Genomic DNA, 22,353 nt, shown 5'->3' on the forward strand with positions numbered 1-22,353 from the left:
CTTATTTATCCTAACCTCTCTTGAATCTGCTGATACTGTCAGCCTAATTAACTCTTCTCCATCTTGCAGGCAGGTCCGGTCCAGGAAGTTAAGAGTTTGGGACCTTCAGAGGAGGAAACAAATCATCTTAACAACAACATTAAGGGAAGCACCATGTATGTACGACAACATTTAAGTTACCTTATACAAATAAACAATATGGTCATACGGGTTTGCCATTTGCATCAGAGTTTGGGCTGATCTGAGGGTTCAGACTCCACTCCTGTTCTTCTGAACCTGCTAATTCTGTTTTCATAAATCCACAATGGAAGATTGCTTATTCATCTTCTGTCTGTATTTCACTTAATTCTCACCCAAGGAAAGAGTTCAGTGTTTTCCCATGAACCACAAGTCTGGACAAGATTTCAGTGAGAAAATTGTCTTTTTTATTCTCAGCCTGAAAGAACCAAAGTCCAGGAGCAGTCTGACTTTCCTGTGACCACAGGATATTGCATGACCCGAAAAGATTAACAGGGCTGCTGCTCATACAAAAGATCTCTTTGTTTCCCTCTTTGAAAGTCTCTACCTCCGAGTCTGGTGAGGGATATTTTGATATCCACAAATCCTACTACTGGGACCAACCCCCTCAGAGTTTAAGTTTGCAAAACAGACTGATGAGTCACCCTGTGAACGTGTCACCCCATGCTACAGCTCAACTGATGGATGTTTGAGGATTCTGAAAACCTAAGAATATTTTCCCAGGACAGAGGGTGAGAACAGCTACCACGGCTGGGGGTGAGAGGCAGCGAGGCCTAGTGGGGAAAAAATTCGGGCCTAGGAGTCAGGGGACCCGGGTTCTACTCTTGGCTCTGTCATTTGTGTACTGTGTTAACTCCGGCCAGTCACTTCACCTCTTTGTGCCTCACTTACCTCATCTGTAAAATGGGGATTAGGACTGTGAGGACCATGTAGGACATGGACTGTGTCCAAACTCATTAACTTTCATTCATTCAATAGTATTTATTGAGCTCTTACTATGTGCAGAGCACTGTACTAAGCTCTTGGAATGGACAATTCGGCAACAGATAGAGACAATCCCTGCCCAGTGACGGGCTCACAGCCTAATTGGGGGAGATGGACGGACAAAAACAAGACAACATAATCACGATAAATAGAATCAAGGGAATATATACCTCATTAACAAAATAAATAGGGTAAAAAAAATCTACAAATGAGCACAGTGCTGAGGGGAGGGGGAGGGAGGGGGGGAGGAGCAGAGGGAAAGGGGGCTGAGCTGAGGGGAGGTGAAAGGGGGAAGGGGGAGGGAGCAGAGGGTGGAGGGGGAGCAGAGAGGAAGCAGAGGGAAAAGGGGAGCTCAGTCTGGGAAACCCTCTTGGAGGTGAGCTCTCAGCACTTCGTACAGTACCTGACACTTGAGTGCCCAACAATTACAATTCAAGAAAAAAATAACAGTGCCCTTTCCTATACGTTGAAGGGAGATGATCTTTCATCAGCCCCTTCTGTGTTCTCTGGGGGAGCCCTGGCCACTGTTTTCAGCTGCTTTGGAAGCAGAATGCTTTATCTAGGTTTTCCATGTGAGGTCATTCTATTCCTTCCCCCATTTGGGTAAGGGCAGCAGGACAGTATTGTGTAAAGCAGTTTAGGAAAGTATTCATGAAGAGTGCCAATGGAGAAGAACAGAAAACTTTTAATTTAATATCCCTTGAGGAACACTGGGCAACTTTTAAACAGTTATCCTTGGATACTTCTTTGTTTTTCTTTGAGGCCTTGCTTCAGATGCTGTTATTCATTCGCTTGTCTAACATCGATGCAAAGGGAATGTGGAGGAGAACCAGAGAGTGTGGCCCAGGAAGGAACCCAGAGAAAATGCACACTCCACCTAGTACCTGAAATAGAATTCCCTCCCCAGTACATTTCTAGAAAAATATTCATGTGGGATAGACGTGTGTGACACCAGTAGCAAATTCCTTTTCTTCTCCTGCCTTTCTTTGAGAGTGGCCGTTCTTAGATATATTTTGTGAGCATTTAATCAAGACACCTTAACACAGGTCACAGAGGACAGAAAGAAAATGACTTTTCGTCATAAAATCTAATTTGCCTCACCAAGTTTACCTGCTAGGTTTTCTTCCCATAATTTGTGTCCAGATACAGAGTGAAGATACTTGAATTCATTCATTCAATTCATTCAATAGTATTTATTGAGCACTTATTAAGCACTTGGAATGGACAATTCGGCCACAGATAGAGACAATCCCTGCCCGATGACGGGCTCACGGTCTAATGGGGGGAGACAGACAGCAGAGCAAAATAGAACAAAACAAAAACATTTTCAAGATAAATAGAATCAAGGGAATGTACACCTCGTTAACAAAATAAATAGGGTAATAAATAATATATACAAATGAGCGCAGTGCTGAGGGGAGGGGAAGGGGGAGAAGCAGAGGGTGGGGGCAGGAGGGGAGGAGGCTTGAATGAGCCTGAAGCACTTCATGAATAATAATAATAATAATGAGACAGGAGATGGGCCACTGGAAACTGGACTGGATTTATTGGACTTTAGAAGCCCCCACGAAGACACACTTCGTGGTGGTAATAACTAGCCAAACTGGTAATAATATCGAAATGGCGAGCGGGGGCGGCAGGAGTGCGTGGTTCAGTGGAAAGAGGCCGGGCTTGGGAGTCAAAGGTCATGGGTTCGAATCCCTACTCCACCACCTGTCAGCTGGGTGACTGTGGGCAAGTCACTTCACTTCTCTGTGCCTCAGTTCCCTCATCTGTAAAATGGAAATGAAGACTGTGAGCCTCACGTGGGACAACCTGATGACCCTGTATCTCCCCCAGCGCTTAGAACATTTCTCGGCTCATAGTAAGCGCTTAGCAAACACCAACATTATGATGAATGAATGCATCTCCCCCAGCGCTTAGAACAGTGCTCGGCACATAGTAAGCGCTTAACAAACACCAACATTATGATGAATGAATGACTCTCCCCCAGCGCTTAGAACAGTGCTCGGCACATAGTAAGCGCTTAACAAATACCAAAGTACTCTGCCACTTGTCTGCTGTGTGACCTTGGGCAAGTCACTTCACTTCTCTGTGCCTCAGTTACCTCATCTGTAAAAATGGGGATTAAAAAAAAATGTGAGCCCACGTGGGACAATCTGATTCCCCTGTATCTACCCCAGCGCTTAGAACAGTGCTCGGCACATAGTAAGCGCTTAACAAATAATAATAATAATAATAATTATTATTATAATATAATTATATTTATTCTATATAGAGAATTATAATTATAATAATTAGAATTCTTCTTAGGGTGGCAGCTGGTCTCTGGGGCGGCCCCGGCTCGGGCTTGCAGGTGGAGGGTCCCGCCACCAGGGGGGGCAAGATGGAGGAGCGCGGTGACAGTGCGGCTCGGCCGGGGCTCCGCGCTGCGGGGGCGGTAACTGTCCGCCAGGTGGCGCAATCGCAAGGAGCGCCGCCAAACCCGAGCTCTGGGCGACCGTCGTTCTCCGCCGCAGGGCCAGGCCCTTTCCGTCAGCCATTCATCATCACGTTGCTATTTATTAAGCGCTTACTCTGTGCAGAGCACTGTTCTAAGCGCTGGGGGAGATACAGGGTCATCAGGTGGTCCCACGTGGGGCTCACACTTTTAATCCCCATTTTGCAGATGAGATAACTGCGGCCCAGAGAAGTGAAGTGACTCGCCCACAGTCACACAGCTGACAAGGGGCAGAGGCGGTCATTCGAACCCATGACCTCTGACTCCCAAGCCCGGGCTCTTTCCACTGAGCCGCGCTGCTTCTCTATCCATCGTCAACCATTCATTCACCCATTCATTCAGGCATGCTTGATGTTGGTATTTGTTAAGCGCTTACTATGTGCAGAGCACTGTTCTAAGCGCTGGGGTAAATACAGGGTAATGAGGTTGTCCCACATGGGGCTTACACTTTTAATCCCCCTTTTACAGATGAGGGAACTGAGGCCCAGAGAAGTGAAGTGACTCGCCCACAGTCACACAGCCGACAAGGGGCAGAGGCGGGATTCGAACCCATGACCACTGACTCCCAAGCCCGGGCTCTTTCCACTGAGCCGCGCTGCTTCTCTACCCATCATCTTCATCCATTCATCCATCCATTCATTCACCCATTCATTCATTCATTCATTCATCATAATGTTGGTGTTTGTTTAGCGCTTACTACGAGCCGAGCACTGTTCTAAGCGCCGGGGGAGATTCATTCATTCATCATAATATTGGTATCTGTTAAGCGCTTACTATGTGCCGAGCACTGTTCTAAGCGCTGGGGGAGAGTCATTCATTCATCATAATGTTGGTGTTTGTTAAGTGCTTACTATGTGCCGAGCACTGTTCTAAGCGCTGGGGGAGAGTCATTCATCATAATGTTGGTATCTTTTAAGCGCTTACTATGTGCCGAGCACTGTTCTAAGCGCTGGGGGAGATTCATTCATTCATCATAATATTGGTATCTGTTAAGCGCTTACTATGTGCCGAGCACTGTTCTAAGCGGTGGCGGAGAGTCATTCATTCATCATAATGTTGGTGTTTAAGCGCTTACTATGAGCCGGGCACTGTTCTAAGCGCTAGGGGAGAGTCATTCATTCATCGTAATGTTGGCATTTGTTAAGCGATTACTATGTGCCGAGCACTGCTCTAAGCGCTGGGGGAGAGTCATTCAGCATAGCTCAGTGGAAAGAGACAGACCGGGCTTGGGAGTCAGAGGTCGTGGGTTCGAATCCTTGCTCTGCCACTTGGCAGCTGTGTGACTGTGGGCAAGTCACTTCATTTCTCTGTGCCTCAGTTCCCTCAACTGTAAAATGGGGATGAAGACTGTGAGCCTCATGTGGGACAACCTGATGACCCTGTATCTACTCCAGCGCTTAGAACAGTGCTCTGCACGTAGTAAGCACTTAACTAATATCAACATTATTATTGTTATTATTATTACTATGAGCCGAGCACTGTTCTAAGCGCTGGGGGAGAGTCATTCATTCATCATAATGTTGGTGTCTGTTAAGCGCTTACTATGTTCCAAGCACTGTTCTAAGCGCTGGGGGAGATTCAGGGGCAGCGTGGCTCAGTGGAAAGAGCACGGGCTTTGGAGTCAGAGGTCACGGGTTCAAATCCCAGCTCGGCCGCTTGTCAGCTGTGTGACTTTGGGCAAGTCACTTCACTTCTCGGTGCCTCAGTTCCCTCATCTGTAAAATGGGGATTAAGACTGTGAGCCCCACGTGGGACAACCAGATTCCCCTGTGTCTACTCCAGCGCTTAGAACAGTGCTCGGCACATAGTAAGCGCTTAACAAATACCAACATTATTATTATTATTATCAGGTTGTCCTACGTGAGGCTCCCAGTGAATCCCCATTTTACAGTTGAGGGAGCTGAGGCCCAGAGAAGTGAAGCGACTTGCCCACAGTCACCCAGCTGACAGGTGGTGGAGTCGGAATTCGAACCCCTGACCTCTGACTCCCAAGCCCGGCCTCTTTCCACTGAGCTACGTTGCTTCTCGATGCATGCATTCATCCATCCCTCCATTCATTCATTCGATCGGATTTATTGAGTGCTTACTGTGCGCAGAGCACTGGACTAAGCGCTTGGGCAACAGGTAGAGACAATCCCTACCCAACAACGGGCTCACAGTCTAGAAGGGGGAGACAGACAGCAAAAGAAGTAGGCGGGCATCACAAGAGCGCGGCCTGAGGAGTCAGAGGTCGTGGGTTCTAATCCCGACTCCGCCACCTGTCAGCTGGGTGACTTTGGGCAAGTCACGTCACTTCTCTGGGCCTCAGTTCCCTCATCTGTAAAATGGGGATGCAGACTGTGAGCCCCACGTGGGGCAACCTGATGACCCTGTACCTCCCCCGGCGCTTAGAACAGTGCTCGGCACATAGTAAGCGCTTAACAGATACCAACATTATGATGAATGAATGACTCTCCCCCAGCGCTTAGAACAGTGTTGGGCACTTAGTAAGCGCTTAACTAACAGCAACATTATGATGAATGAATGACTCTCCCCCAGCGCTTAGAACAGTGCTCGGCACATAGTAAGCGCTTAAAAGATACCAACATTATGATGAATGGATGAATCTCCCCCAGCGCTTACAACAGTGCTCGGCACATAGTAAGCGCTTAACAGACACCAACATTATGATGAATGGATGACTCTCCCCCAGCGTTTAGAACAGTGCTCGGCACGTAGTAAGCGCTTAACAAATGCCACAGTTTTTATTATTATAATTATTTTGTTGTCTGTCTCCCCCGTGTAGCCTGCGACCCCGTGGTTGGGCCGGGATGGTCTCTGTCTGTGGCCAAACTGTCCATTGCAGAGAAGCAGCGTGGCGCCGTGGAACGAGCACGGGCTTTGGAGTCAGGGCTCATGAGTTCGAATCCCAGCTCTGCCACTTGTCAGCTGTGTGACTGTGGGCAAGTCACTTAACTTCTCTGTGCCTCAGTTCCCTCATCTGTAAAATGGGGATTAAGACTGTGAGCCCCACGTGGGACAACCTGATTCCCCCTTGTCTACCCCAGCGCTTCGAACAGTGCTCTGCACATAGTAAGCGCTTAACAAATGCCAACATTATTATTATTATTATTATTATCATTGCAAGCGCTTAGTGCAGTGTTTTGCACATCGTCAGGGCTCAGTAAATCCCATGGAACGAACGAATGAATGAATGAATGGCTGGCCAAACAAACGGGACGCAGCAGGGCGGAGGGGCGGGACCTGCCGTATCCAAGGCGGGAGGGGGCCCGCCGCGGGTTGCTAGGTGACGTCATCGGAGGGCGTCGCGCAGGCGCGCGCGAAGGGAGGGGTCGGAGCCTCCCGTATCCAGGGCCGGGGCGCCGCGGGTTGCTAGGCGACCTCATCAGAGGGCGACGCGCGGGCGCGCGCGAGGGGGCGGAGCCTCTCGTGTCCCCGGCGGGAGGGGGCCGGGGTGACGTCATCAGCGAGCGCGGAGCTGAGGAGGAGGAGGAGGAGGAGGCGCGTGCGCGCGAAGCATGGGGCGGTGGGGGGGGCGGCGGCCGGCGCTGGCGCGGCTCCTCGTTGGGTCCGCCCGGCTCCGCCCCGGCTCCGGCCCCGGCTCCGGCTCCGGCCCCGGCTCCGGCTCCGGCTCCGGCTCCGGCTCCGCCCCCGCCCCCGGCCCGGCGTGGGGCCGCCGGCCGCAGGTCAGTGGAGCCGCCGCGGAAATCCACCCGCTCCCACCCGATCCTCGCCCCCGCTCGCTCCTCACGTGGGCGGGTTGGCCCGCCCCCTCCCGCCCCCCCAGACCGGAAGTGCTCGGAGCCTGTCTGCCCAACCCTGTCTGGCCAGGCCCTGGTCGTCGCCTCTCCGTCCCTGCTTGTCCACCCCTCTCCATCCCTGGCCATCACCTGGCCATCCCTGTCTATCCTTGTCCATCCCTGTCCATCCCCTGTCCATCCCTACCTATCCTTGTCCATCGCCTGCCCATCCTTGTCCATCACCTGTCCATCCCTATCATCACCTGTCCATCCCCTGTCCATCCCTACCTATCCTTGTCCATCGCCTGCCCATCCTTGTCCATCCCCGTCCATCCCTATCATCCCCTGTCCATCCCTACCTATCCTTGTCCATCGCCTGCCCATCCTTGTCCATCACCTGTCCATCCCTATCATCACCTGTCCATCCCCTGTCCATCCCTACCTATCCTTGTCCATCGCCTGCCCATCCTTGTCCATCCCCGTCCATCCCTATCATCCCCTGTCCATCCCTACCTATCCTTGTCCATCGCCTGCCCATCCTTGTCCATCACCTGTCCATCCCCATCATCCCCTGTCCATCCCCTGTCCATCCCTACCTATCCTTGTCCATCGCCTGCCCATCCTTGTCCATCCCCGTCCATCCCTATCATCCCCTGTCCATCCCCTGTCCATCCCTACCTATCCTTGTCCATCGCCTGCCCATCCTTGTCCATCACCTGTCCATCCCCATCATCCCCTGTCCATCCCCTGTCCATCCCTACCTATCCTTGTCCATCGCCTGCCCATCCTTGTCCATCACCTGTCCATCCCTATCATCCCCTGTCCCTCCCCTGTCCATCCCTACCTATCCTTGTCCATCACCTGCCCATCCTTGTCCATCACCTGTCCATCCCCATCATCCCCTGTCCATCCCCTGTCCATCCCTACCTATCCTTGTCCATCACCTGCCCATCCTTGTCCATCACCTGTCCCCATCCCCATCCCCATCTTCACCTGTCCATCCCTACCTATCCTTGTCCATCACCTGGCCGTCCCTAGCCATCCCCTGGCCATCCCCTGTCCGTCCCTGCCTGTCCACGCCTGTCCATCCCTGTCCATCATCTGTCCATCCCTATCTATCCTTGTTCATCACCTGTCCATCCCTATCATCACCTGTCCATCGCCTGTCCATTCCCTGTCCATCACCTGTCCATCAGCTGTCCATCCCCTGTCCGTCCCTGCCTGTCGACGCCTGTCCATTCCCTGTCCATCCCCTGTCCATCCCTGCCCATCCTTGTCCATCGCCTGCCCATCCTTGTCCATCACTTGTCCATCGCCTGTCCATTCCCTGTCCATTCCCATCCATCACCTGTTCATCGTCTGGCCATCCCCTGGCCATCCCCTGTCCGTCCCTGCCTGTCCACGCCTGTCCATTCCCTGTCCATCCTTATCCTTGTCCATCCCTGTCCATCCCCTGTCCATCCCTACCTATCCTTGTCCATCGCCTGCCCATCCTTGTCCATCACCTGTCCATCCCTATCATCACCTGTCCATCGTCTGTCCATTCCCTGTCCATCCCCATCCATCACCTGTCCATCGTCTGTCCATCCCCTGTCAATCGCCTGTCCATTCCCTGTCCATCACCTGTCCATCCCTATCTAAGCCTGTCCATCACCTGTCCGTCCCTGCCTGTCCATCACCTGTCCACCCCTATCTATGCCTGTCCATCGCCTGTCCATCCCTGTCCGTCACCTGTCCATCCCTGCCTGTCCACCCCGTCCATCCCTGTCCTTCGCCTGTCCTTCCCTGCCTGTCCATCCCTTTCCATCCCTGTCCGTCCTTGTCTGTCCATCGCCTGTCCATCACCTGTCCATGCCTATCTATCCCTGTCCATCACCTGTCTGTCCCTGTCCGTCCCTCTCTGTCCATCACCTGTCCCTCGCCTGTTCATCCCTGTCATCCATCGCCTGTCCATCCCGTCCGTTGCTTGGTCATCCCTGGCCATCCCTGGCCATAGCCTCACACCTGCTCACCTCCCCCCCCTTTGCTCTGTCAAACACAACCCAGCTTCTCCCAAGCCACTCCTGCTTTTTCTGTGTTTTCATAACATTTGCTTAGGGTTTACTATGTGCCAGGCACCCTACTAAGCGATCTCTCAAACCACTCCAGTTTTTTTTGTGTTTTTATGACATTTGTTTAGTGCTTACAATATGCCAGGCACTGTACGAAGCACTCTCTCAAATCACTCCAGTTTTCTGTGTGTTTTTATGACATTTCTTAGCATTTACTATGTGCCAGGCACTCTAATAAGCACTCCAACTACTCCAGTTTTTTGTGTTTTTTTTTTCTTAGCGTTTACTACTTAGAACAGTGATTCTCACATAGTAAGTGCTTAACAAATGCCATCATTATTATTACTATGTGCCAGGCACTGTACTAAGCACCGGGGGGGTTATGCGGTCGATCGTGTCCGACCCACTGCGATTCCATGGACACATCTCTCCCAGAACGCTCCATCTGCAATCGTTCTGGTAGTGGATCCATGCAGGTTAATCAGGTTGCTCGCAGTATGCCCTACATGGAGCTCACAGTCTTGACCCCCATTTTACAGATGAGGGAACGGAGGCACAGAGAAGGAAAATGACTGGTCCAAGATCACACAGCGGACAAGTGGCAGAGCTGGGATTAGAACACAGGTCCTACTGAGTCCCAGGCCCGGGCTCTGTCCAGTAGACCTCACCGCTTCGCCAGTTTCCCATCCAGTCTTACCATCGCAGTCTTGGCTTTACATCTCAGTTTTCCCTTTTGGGAATGTCGTCGGACCAGCTGCCCATCCACCCGCACTTCTGCCCCAAGAACCGAGGAACCCCGTGAGGTGGAACCGACGGAAGCGGGTGGAAGGGAGGAATGAACATAAATTGCCCAGGGAGGAGGAGGGACCTGTGTCTCCAATCCCTTTTAACCGGGTCAAACTACACAACTCTGCTGTACGAAGAGAATGGATCAGAGCGGGATACCCAAACTGCTGCTGAGTGGGATCTGGAAGGGGGCATATTATGATGAGGGTGGTATTTGTTAATTGCTTAATGTGCCAGGCACAGTATTTTCATTCAGTCAGTCGTATGTATTGAGCACTTACTGTGTGCAGAGCACTGTACTAAGCTCTTGGGAAGTACAATACGACAATATACAGTGGCAATCCCTGCCCACAACGAGCTCACCGTCTAGAGACTGTACTAAGCGCTGGGGAGGATACAAGCAAATCGGATCAGGCACAGTCCCTGTCCCACGTGGGGCTCATGGTCTCAATCCCCATTTTACCGAAGACTTAACAGGCACAGAGAAGGAAAGTGATTTGCCCAGGGTCACAGCGGTGGCAAATGGTAGAGTCAGGATTAGCACCCAGGACCTTCTGACTCCCAGGTCTGTGCTTTATCCACTAGGCCATGCCACTTCTCATGGAAGCTAGGAAGGTAGGATTAATAGTTGGGAACTGTTGGAGACCACCACTCTAGACAAACCAGCCCGACAGGCAGCAACTGGAAGAGGGGTTGCTGTCTTTGAGCAGTCTTCCCTACCGGTGGACATCAAACAGGAATTCGTCGGAACGGCTCAGGTAGAGAGCCCAATCTATTGTTGCAGCATTGCTGTGGCTGCATCAGACTCCACAGACCTGAATGGGGAATTCAAGATGCAGGTGCACTGCAGTTCCCTGTGATATTTGCACAGCTCCGGGTGGAGTGCAGGTGCAAAGGGAAGGGGGAAGGGAGTCGCGGTGGACTGGGTACCTGGGTGGACGTGAGGCAGCCTGGCTGAGTGGACTCTCCTGGAGGTTTTCTTGCCACTCCTCACCCTGAAATCAGACCTTTGATCCCTAAACTTCACCAAGACTGCTTTCTGAGGTCACCGATAACATCTCTTAGCGAAATCCAAAAGGTTCTACTTCACCCTGCTTTTCTTCAGCTTCTCAGGTGCTTTTGACATCGAGGGCGACTCCCTTGGTTTTGCTAACACAGAATAACCCAATTCTCCCTCTTTTGACCTTTCTCAGTTTTGTTCACTAGCTCTTCCTCTCCTCCACATTCCTTAATCAGAGCCCTCATTTCCCCTTCCCCCTCTCCTTTCTGTGTCATCTGTGCACTTGGATTTAATTCTCCCTACCCTTTCCCCCACACAGCACTTTTATTCTTATCTATAACTTGTTTTAATGTCTGTCTCTCCCTCTGGACTGTCAGCTCCTTGAGGGCAAGGAATTTGTCCACCAACTCTGCCGAATTGTACTCTTTCAAGTGCTCAGTACCATGCTTGGCAACACAATAAGCGCTTATTAGATGCCATTATTGTGGGATTCCCCCAAGGCTCCATTCCACATCCCCTACTCTTCCCGCTGAGTTCGCTCTCAGGGAGCTCCTCTGTAAAGATGGTTTCAATATCACCTGTATGGGGATGACTCCCAAATCTACGTCTCTAGTTCTGACCTGTAGTCTGTCTCGGAGCTCCTCATCTTCCCACTCCTCCTAACTTTCCCATCTGTCAATAACCACATCACTACTTCCTGACCCACAAATAATCCTGATGGTATTCGTTAATCACTTACTGTGTGCCGGGCACTATGCTAACCTCAGTACCGCCCTCAAATTCTTCTCACGTTTAATCCGCTGCCAATTCCTTCTGCTTCTGCATACTCAGCATCTCCAGGATTTGTTGCTTCCTCTGCACCCAAACTAATACGACCGTGGTCCACTCTCTGGACTTTTTGTCAGCCTCCTTGTTGGTCTCCTTGCCTCCGGCCTTTCACCCCTCCAACCTATGCTACGCACTGCTGCGGGGATCATCTTCTGGAAGCTTTGCTTGACCCCACCTCTCCCCTCTTCAAAATCCTCCCTTTGTTTTCTGTGACCCTCCACATTAAGCAGAGATTCAAGTATTTTTTTTTGTCATCTGTTAGAGTGTAAGCTCTTTGTGGGCGAGGAAAGAGATGCGTCAGATCAAGGGCACTCTCCGTAAATAGCACTATAACTACCATTTCTGTTGCACAGACCATAATCCCACACTCTAGTGTCCAACGCCGGGGGTTGCTAGGTGTCGTCAGTTCAACTCCAGCCTCCCTCCAGAGCATTGTTTATTCTCTCAAGTCTTCCCACTGAGCAGGCCCTTCTCAGGGCCTTGTACGGCCGGAGCATTGCCAGGAGAGGTGGCGGAGGCGAAGCTGTTTGGCGTGCAGGGTGGTGATGCGTGGTGCGTCTCCGGCCAAGCCCCGCCTGGCTCCTCGACCACCTCGCCATCTGCTCAGGTACTCAGCAGGTTGCCCCAACTGCCATCCCTATCTTGGTTTCTGGGTTAAAGGAGACAGCGGTAGCCCTCTGGCTGGTTCCTTTCTCTGTGTCCTTTCTCCTGTTGCTGCCGCTGTCAGCAAAGCGACAGTGTCACTGAAGTCACGTGAGGAAGCAGCGAGGCCTCATGGATAGATCAAGGGCCTGGGTTCATTCAATCCTACATTGTCGTACTTATAGAGCACTTACTGTCTGCAAAGCACTGTACTATGCTCTTGGGAGAGTACCATAACAACAGACAGACACATTCCTCCCCACGGTGAACTTACGGTCGAAAGGGGAAGACAGACATAAATATCAATAGATAAATAAAATATAGATCTATACAGGCTCTTATCCCAACTCCACCACTCGTCTGCTGTGTGACATGGGGTAAGTCACATGTCCTTTTTTCCTGTCCTGTGTCTTTCTCTGTCATCTTCAATTTTAAGAATTAGTTTCGATGGGATCGCCTAATTAGCTTAAAGTTGTTTCCTTGCACACGCATATGAAAGTGGTAAATTTTCTTTTGTATTTATTTTTAAGTCATCCGTTTCTGACAGTGAACCACTGAAAGAAAGGAGAACCCAAATCATGGCTCGAGGACTTCCCAAACAAAAGCCAATAGAAGGTGTCAAGCAAGTCCTAGTGGTGGCTTCTGGAAAAGGGGGTGTTGGAAAGTCGACCACAGCAGGTAATTTTGAATTGTAAACTTTTCCCAATTTTTTTTTATTTAAAGACACTTTATTAGGCAATTTTGCTTTATAGCCTATAAGAGGAGAAAGTCTAAATGACTGCAGGTTAAAGGACTCTCTGTGTGTGTAGATACATAGGGTTTTAGCCTGTCAATATTTCAAAGTTTTTAATGTTTGTTCACTTTGTGTATTTTTTTTTCCCTCCGAGGTTATATTTTGCACTGCACTGGGGAAGCTAATGGTCTGTTTTTTGTGAGAAAATTTAGAAAAATATGAAATTCATTTTAATTGATATAAACCAGGCTGCACTCTTTTATTTTAGTCCCATTTTGAGCATTTTAACAAAATTTAAATTGAAGGATTTACTTTATTTGCAGGGTTCTGAACTAACTATGCCAGTGTTTTTTCCTTTGTAATTGCCCCTTTGATACGTGATGTGTATTTGAAATTTCCTTAGCTCTAGTTTATCCTCAGGCTTACCCCACGGTACATGTATGGTTGTGTTAAATTTTCTGGATTAGTTGACTGCCATCAAAAGGTTTAAAAATACCTTTCCATTTAGGATTTTTGAATATATCTGGGCATTTTCACAACCGGTTTAATTGGGGGCGGTATTAAGAAAGATGAGTGATGACGTATTAATTTGTGACGTCTCTACCTAGTTTACCCCTCTTTCGTTTTTCTCCATCTCCCTTTGAATTACTCCAGTTCGTAGCCACTTGGCAAAGGGATTCTCAGTTTCAGGAATGACTGCCAGCCTGAAGTAAATATTGGGAGAACAGTTACAGTCAACAGATACTTTCCCTGCTTCTAAGATTTACTGGAGTAGTCTTTGCCTTGATCTGCACTTTTTTTCTTTGTTTTTTATTGCTTTTCTTCCTCTTTTTACTCCTTCACTGGTTGTGCCCAATCTTCCATTCTCATTCTCCCAAAACTGGCCTCCCGTCAACCCTCCTCCCCGCCCCCGAAGGGGCTTTCCCTTCTCTTTTCTGTACCTTGCTGCCTCCAAACACTTTTATACCCTCTGTCGGAAGAGCCCTTATCTCAAGACTCCAAGCTCACATAGTTTCTAAGCAGCACTTAGAGAATCCTCCAAGCCTTGACCTTGATTTAAAACTAGAAAAGAGTAATGCCATTCTTCTGATCTGAAAAAATAGATTACTGTGTCCTCCGTAGCAAATATTTCTTACTGGCTGTTTTCTTTCTTGTTACAGTACATCTAGTGAATTAACAAGAACAAGCCTGCTGTCCTCATCAATGGTATTTATTGAGCACTGACTGTGTGCAGAGCACTGTATTCATTCATTCATTCAATCCTATTTGAGTGCTTACATTGTGTAAAGCAGTGTACTAAGTGCTGGGGACAGTACAATGCAACGATAAACAGGCACATTCCCTGCCCTCAACCAGCTTACAGTCTAGAGGGGGAGACAGACATTAATATAAATAAATGAAATAAATAAATAAATTGCAGATAAATTGTACTAAGCACATGGGAGAGTGCACTACAACAGAGTAATTGGCAGACATGTTCCTTGCTTGCAACGAACTTACGTTTATTCCCACAGAGCAGCAGATTGTCAGTATCATCAGAAATAGTGTCTACCAGCTCTGTTATATTGTACTCTCCCAAGTGCTTGGTACTGTGCTCTGCACACAGTAAATACCATTGATTGATCTGCCATAAGTTTATTTTTTTTGTCCCTCCTTGGACTTCTAGACTTTGAGGAACTGTAAGCTCCTTGTGGGCAGGGAAATGTCTACCAACTTTATTATATTGTGCTCTCCCAAGCGCTTAATACAGTGCTTGGCTCACAGTAACTGCTCAGTAAATTGACCTGGCGTAGCTACAGGTCAATCAGGTCAGACTACTCATTAGTTCATGCTGTGACCCCAACCCTGACCGGAAACCATTCGGGTTTGTTAGAGACTTGGGATGAGCAAAACTGGGAGATTAGTTCATCAAGCGTTCTGGGGTGGGGGGTTCACTCTCAACAACCTGGTGGAGTTGGCACCAGTCTTGAAAAATCTTGGCTGCACTCACCTTGGGGCTTTGGTTTCCTTCCCTGCACAAGTCTCAAAGATGTCAGTTATATCAAACTCCTTGCCAGCTGCCAAGCATTTCAATTACTCTATTCTCAGGCTTCTGGCAGTAGTAAAGATATTTGTATATTTTGGTTTTGCTTTTTTTGCCGACTTCCACATCTGCCAATTACCCAGTTTGACGGGCAGTGTTTTCTTCCCTCATCATTTATCCTAATGCCCCTCTGGATTCTGACTTGGACTCTCGGCTCTTGAAGGTAGCTTTCAAACACTCAGGTGAGCGGTCAAGCCGCCGCCCTCCCTGAGGCTGTCGACCTGAGTGTCGTTCTCTGCTGACTTCTCTGATTTACCCCAGATATTAGTTGAAAAATGGCTTTGCCACTTTTTTCAATTCCCGGTCATTCGGGTCAGGCGGCGGCTGTCTCTCCTCTGCAGGTTCCACCTGACCCCCCAATCCTTTCTTGTCAATCCCCTACCTGTGACTTCCACACATTGAGCCTCCAGAGCTCCCTCTGCTTCTCGACGTCTGGAGCTGGCAGTTGTGCAGTGTGATGGAGCCGTGGCCCGATAATTACGTGCTGCTGCAGGTCGACTCCAGTCGTGTTTGTTTGCCAAATGGGAGGAAACGCTCAAATGAGTACCCAGAACCTAGACATTTGGTTTGAATGAAACCACTGCAGTGCATCATTGGCCCAGAATAGCATAAGAGGGAAATGTCAATTTAAAGAAAAAAAAAATAAAAAAAAAGAGGGCTTGACCTTTTCTCTTGGCAGCAGTAACATTTGAAAGTGACTCCAGAAAAAAGTTACATCTGGTATTGAAGGAAATATTTTAAATACCTAATGCCTTTCTTCCCCCGGCCCCCCACCCCCCAAAGCCCACATAAAAACTAAATCCAGCTCCCTAGCACGTGTGACGTTCCCACAGATCATGAGTCTTTCGACACAGGATAAATTTGGACTTGGAAGCTAAATGTCCTTGCATGTGCTCTTAGGCCGAGAGGAAGTTATTAACTTGTATGTAGATGTACTCTCATTGACTGCAGGCGTTTCTGATAGAAATGCGAAATTGAAGTGGGAGGAAGGAGGAATGATGGATAATCCACATTTCTAGTACAGGGCCACAGTTCTTTTTATGTTTTGGGTGGCCCTCTGCATCCTGGCTCCAAGGTGCGATACTCCTGTCTACTGCTTCCCCTAATTTCCTATTGGGAAGTTAATCATGGGGTTTAGCTGTTACAATATGCTAAGCACAGTACTAAATGCTGGGGTCAGTAGAAGATGATCGGGCACAGTCTCTGTCCCAACATCAGGCTCAAATTTCTCATGGAAGCCCATCAGTTGGGGCAGTGGAAAGAGCATTGCTATGGGAAGGAGATCTGGGTTTTAGTACCATTTTTCTGCTTGCAGCTGACTAAGACAGGTGAAGTCCACACACACTTGGGCAGTGTACCGCACCCCTGCCTACCTACTCACCTGTCGCATTCAGCCCTAGCAGGAGCTTGATGGTAGAGGGATGATTTCCAATGGAAGACTCCCTTTGTTCTCTCATGTGTCCCTTGTAAAGAACAAGTAGATTTAGTATGATGGGGTTAAAGCTTGTTTTTTAAAAAAATCTTTAGACATTGGACTTGTGAGAGAGGGTTATGCCTGGAAAGCATCCTCGCCTTTGGGAAACCTTGTCCAGATATGAATTTCCAACTCTTTGTAATGAAGACGGGCTGTGTCATTTGTTGCCCATTTCCAAGTACATCGTATAGTGCTCTCCATTCAGCAGGCACTCAATAAATGCTATTGATCAACTGATCGTCTTCATAACACTGCAGAGCGTCAATTCAAATTCTTGAAATTGACAAAAGTCTCATTTTATTTTTTTCCTCTTTCTGTAGAAGAAGCATTTGACTTGATTCTTTCAGGTAACAAAACTAGCTTTTTGCAAGGAGTAATTGCTTTGAAAGGCATTGGCTTGGTGCCCAGGACTTTTGCAGTGAACCTTCTCCTCCCTCCTTGATGACTTGCAATTTCTCTGTTCTAACTCCTATGCTATTCTTCTCATTTTCCTGTACAGACTGCACATCTTCTCCTTTTATCTTTCGCTTTAACACCTGCTTTCTAATTCTGGTTTGGTTTTTTTTTTTGGTTTTTTTTGGTTTGCTTCCTCATTCCAGATCTTCACTTTGTAAGGAAGCACTGTTCTTGAAAAGTTCAAGATCCCCTCCTTTGGGGCAGTTCCTCTCTCACCTCGTTTTCCATCAGGTACTTCAGAGCATCCTGCTCAGCGTGCAGGGATCAAAGAAAGCATGGTTTTGTGGGCTTACCTCTTCCCCCGAGGCTGGGGCGTGTATTGCCTCCCAGAGAACAAGCAGGCGAGAGGATGGTGGAGTGAATCTCATAGAGCTAAGTCTGCCTTGAAGGGAGAGGAAAGCAGAAGTGGAGTCACCTGCTCTCAAGCCCCTGAATGAACACAGCTAGGGGTTAAAGTAACAAGTTTTCCAGGCTAGAATGGAAACCTGGGAAGATGTTACTTTTAGTGGATGGTGAGAATAATAAACTGAGAACTCGAGTTGAGAGCATTCAGAATTCTGAGTTGGCCTCCCAGTTGTGCTTTAGATGTGAAGGTTCAGTCCTCGGGAGAGGCTCTCTTGGAGGCTGCCATTTATTTTGTCTTTACACAGTAAATGATTTAGGGGGACCTATGTGGGGGTGTGGTATGTTTGGGAAAGTCCATTATTTCACTCGGTTATTCAATCCATTGTAATTAGATGCTGGGTCAAAAATAATAATTGATATGTAACTCCTAAAGTTGAATATTAGAAAATCAGTGCAATATTTTGAGTGTAAAATAGTTTCTCTTGTCTATTCATCCCTTCTCATAATACAACTGATCCTCTGACAAGGATACTAGTTATTTCGGATGTGGAAGAACAAGGAGTTTGGATGGATATGGTTTCCTTCATCCCCATCCTTTGTGTCAGTTTTGTTGGGTATTTGTGCCTGTGGCTAATAATGGAAGGAATAATGTAGGCAGTTTTCCCAGAAAAATACTCAGCATGCTTCTCTGAAAATCATAGGAATTAAATTTTCTGTAAAAATTCAGAAACTTCTTATTGAAGTGTTCTTCCCTGTTCCCTTGACTGAAGACATGGAGAGTGTCAAACTGGAAGCAGACCTTTTTTTTCCCTATTTATTTTCCATTCCTCCCCAAATTCTAATGACATGGTAATTATTATATTCAAGTGTTCTAGGCTTATTTTTGGAATCACATCTTTTTTATTGAATTCAAAATAAAAATTTCTAAAGTACAAGAAAACTGTGCAAGTAACTTCTTGTTTTTTGCGTTTTGTTTTTCTTTCAGTGAATCTTGCCCTGGCGTTAACTGCAAACAATTCGGTAGGTGAACACGTATGCTTATCAACTTTAGCGAAACCACCATTAACTCATTTGGAAATTGAAAGGCAATGACAAGGAATTTAATTATAGATTGTTTATTTACTGGGTCAGTAATTATGCAGTGAACATGCTTTAAAAAGCTTTTCAGGAGACTCACATTATTGCAGCGACCCATGGTCTGGGTCCCTATTATGCACAGTCCCCAGTGACTTTCATTTTTTAGTAGCTACAGAAATGAAGTAGATGTATCCAGAACTAGTCCCTGTCATGCTCCTCTGGGGTGTGGCGGTCATGAGCCCTTTTACCCCCAGATGGGAGTCATGGTGTGTGGGGCCCTGTGGGTGGTGGTGAACTGTGCCTGGTAGGGAGGAAGGCGTTGCTCCTCCTTGCCCTTCCCTGGAGTTTGTTTCTTCAGTACAGTTACGTGAGGGTGGGACCGGAGCGGTGCGGCTTCAGTGAGTCACCTCCTTACAGGGAGGGAGTAAGGGGTGGGCTCCTGTCTTGATTCTCCCTCTCTTTAGTTTTCTGGGACTGAAGCTTTGCAGTACAGGGCCGTGCATGGCAGAGGACAGCTATCTCCAGGTGGAGAGAGTGAGGCAGGGATCCTTTATCTCCCCTGCCACCTGGAGCTCACTTCCTCTCCCCTGCCCCTCAGGGTTGGAACAGTGCTGCTTCTGAACTGGAGTTGTGGGGCTGGGGAGGGCTTCTTATCCCCAGGTCAGAAGTGGGGTGGGAATGATCCTCTCTATCTCATGTCTTCTTGTCTTGTCCCACCGTATTAGTGTTACTGTGCATGGCAGTACGGGCAGAATACTAGGTGTTTTAAGGAGCCATAGAAGATAGTAGCTCAAGTTGCACAGGGTATAAGCACCAGAGATCCTTCCTGCGATTTCCCAAGGATCTCATCCAACCCATTTTCTACAATAGCTGATAAAGGCCATAAGTAGCTCCGCCTATGGTTTTCACGGGCCTGGCCTATAGTCACCCAGCTTGAAGTTCTTCTTAGGCTACCTGTAAGATCGTTATTTCTTGGTTTTCATCCTCTCCAGTTGAACAGAGCTTCAACCACCAGACAGGTCGAATCAGAAAGATGTAGTGGTGCCGGGTCAGGGCTGTGAGAATTTTTCTGCTTGGCTCTTAATGGCTTTCTGGTCACAGTTCCATGAGTACCGGCTAAACGTAAAAACAGAGTTCCCCAAACCCATTCTTTTTCTTGTGTGTGTTGTGGGTGGGGGACAGTTTTCTCTTCAAGCCAGTGCACCCACAATTCTAGGACCTGTAGGGTAGCAGTGCATTACATAGTGAATGCAAGGTCCCTGCCTTAAAGGCATTTACAATCTAGTTTAGGCCTGGTAGATTTCAAACAGAAGAAATGAATCAGTGTATATATTGTTAAAGGTTGAAATTCACACACTTATACATAGAAAGAGAAGGAATACATCCTTAGAGCAGGTAAACTGCCAGGAGAAAGACCCAGAGTTGTTCTTTGAATGATGGGAAAGAGGCAGGATAATAAAAATAGCTGGGAGAATTTACTCCTTCCATTTTGAAATGAAGCTTGAGGGAAGGAAGGAAAGCTCAAGGGTGTTACCTTTTATGTAGAAAAACTTCTCACTGAACAACAGGGTTTTGAAGCCCACACAAGCTCTTGATCAAAAGATTTGGTCTGGTAGCCACAGAGTGAAAAGTATTGCTTTATTGTACATTAAACAATGGGTGATGGAAAAAAAAAGACACTGTCAGGAAGTTGTATATCAAACCTGAACTAATACAGTGACTGGTTTTGTGACAGTAATTCTTCAAAGCTGAATTAAGGTCACTTAGAGTCAAATATAATGGATGATGACATGGTTTATTTTCCATCTTAACTTTGTTGATTTGCTAGTAGAACCAAGATTTTCACTATCCCCTCTGCTCTCTGTGCTACAAGAATCTATCAGTCAGATTTCATTTGTTCTACACCATATAAAAAGGGAACTGCATTATTTCATATGGTTTGCAAGGAATTGTAGAAATTCCAAAGGCTTGTATTAGGGCTGCATTTCTCTTTCAGTTGTTTTTTGTTATGCTCACAGATTGAAGATTCGGCTTCTTTTTTTAAATTTGCTACTTACTGCACAAGTAGTCAAGGGGGAAATTATGTAAATAATAATGTTTTGGAGCCTAGAAGCCCTGGATTCCTGTCCAACAGATAAAGCTAGGAATTTATCTCCATGATTGTAGAAGTTTCTTTTTCAGAGTGACGGCTTTGGGCATCTACAACCTCTATTCCAACCTCTTCCAATTTTTATCAATACCAAAAATGCTCTCCTGCTTTCTATGTTGTTTAATTTTTTGTACACAGCATTTTTGTTAGTCCCATATATATAATTTGCAGATGTAATTTTGAAGATCACTGTTTTCAAGCGATATAATTTTCCAGTTTTGTTTGTTTCTTAGCCAACCTTGACAGAGACCTAGTCATATTTTAGGTATAGGAACTGAAAGAAATTCTGGGCTTTGTCTGCGCCGCACAAGTATAATGAGGAAATTATTCTGATGAAAGGAATATTGTCCATGGTAGCATTGGATATATGCTATCAAACTGTACATATATATATATATATATATATATTTCATAAGATGGGGATTATGGCTGAATGAAATGCCTCCAGATTGAAGAAAGAATAAAGTGCATGTCATCGGTCAAGAATCAAAATTTGTTGGATCAGATTTTTTTGCAACTAACTTACAGCTATTTCATGGCATCTGAATTCTGTCAAGTCACTTGAGAACCATTTAATGCTTTGGTGGGCAGAAAAACTTAGGCATCTCCCATAAATTTTTGTATACTAGGAGGAAGTAGCTTAGACACTGGTAAAGTTGGGCCCAGTATTTAGTAAACTGTTTGTTCTTATTGTGGTCTAGCCTCTGAGTTTCTATGTTAAAAAATAAACACCACAGCATTTGTTCTAGACCATAATAATTTAAAATGACTCATCTCAAATTGAATGAGATACAGAATGTTTCTAGCTTTTTTTAAAATCAGATTTAAAACATTCATGGAAAAGATGGACGCAAAGCCCAAGAAGAATGAAGGTGAAATGAAAGCATAGTTGTCTTTTATTAGTGGTATTTGATAAGCTCCTACTATGTGTCAGGCACTGTACTAAGCGCTGGGCTTGATACAAGCAAATCGGATTGGTCTCAGGCCTTGTCCCACATGGGGCTCACATTCTAAATCCCCATTTGACAGATGAGGTAACTGAGGCACAGAAGAGTGAAGTGACTTGCCCAAGGCCACACAGCAGACAAGTGGAGAACCTAGTTCCTTTCGACTCCCGGGCCATGCTGTATCCACTAGGCCATGCTGTTTCTCAAAACGAGTGCCATTTTCAAGGTCACATTTTTGTCCTAAAATTCTTGACAGTGCAGCTTTCATTTGGACTTGTTCTGGAAGAGAATATGTGAAAACTGTTGGCAGTTGCACTGTGGGGAAGGTCCAGTGCCAGAGTTGCTGAGCTGGGTTGGGTCAGAGGGAACTCAGATGAAAGAAAAAAAAAAACACTTTCAGAGTTCTTATTTATTAATAGTCTAATGAGGCAAAATAAAACAAGCACAGACCAGATTCGCTGGTCCTGTTCTCTTTTCCTCCTACATCTCTCAAATGCTCTGCCAAGCTGGCTACTTCAATACTTTAACAGAACTGAACTG

General features: G+C 47.2%; 1 protein-coding gene across 4 annotated transcripts in view; it reads left to right on the top strand.

Moving 5' to 3' along the window:
* Positions 1-7,149: 7,149 nt before the first annotated feature.
* Positions 7,150-22,353, top strand: part of NUBPL (nucleotide binding protein like) — a 115,308-nt gene continuing 100,104 nt past the window's right edge. The window contains exons 1-3 of one of the 4 annotated variants that reach the window (XM_029079165.1): positions 7,150-7,188; positions 13,080-13,227; positions 18,626-18,660. In XM_029079165.1, coding sequence (XP_028934998.1) covers positions 13,128-13,227; positions 18,626-18,660 — 135 coding nt within the window. In that variant the 5' untranslated portion in view covers positions 7,150-7,188; positions 13,080-13,127. Of the gene's footprint in view, positions 7,189-10,894; positions 11,193-13,079; positions 13,228-18,619; positions 18,661-22,353 lie in introns of those variants that run through there. The other 3 variants (XM_029079167.1, XM_029079166.2, XM_007662609.4) reach the window with 3 other exon arrangements.

Source organism: Ornithorhynchus anatinus, chromosome 14 (genome assembly GCF_004115215.2).
Source record: "Ornithorhynchus anatinus isolate Pmale09 chromosome 14, mOrnAna1.pri.v4, whole genome shotgun sequence".
NCBI classification, from domain to species: Eukaryota; Metazoa; Chordata; class Mammalia; order Monotremata; family Ornithorhynchidae; genus Ornithorhynchus; species Ornithorhynchus anatinus.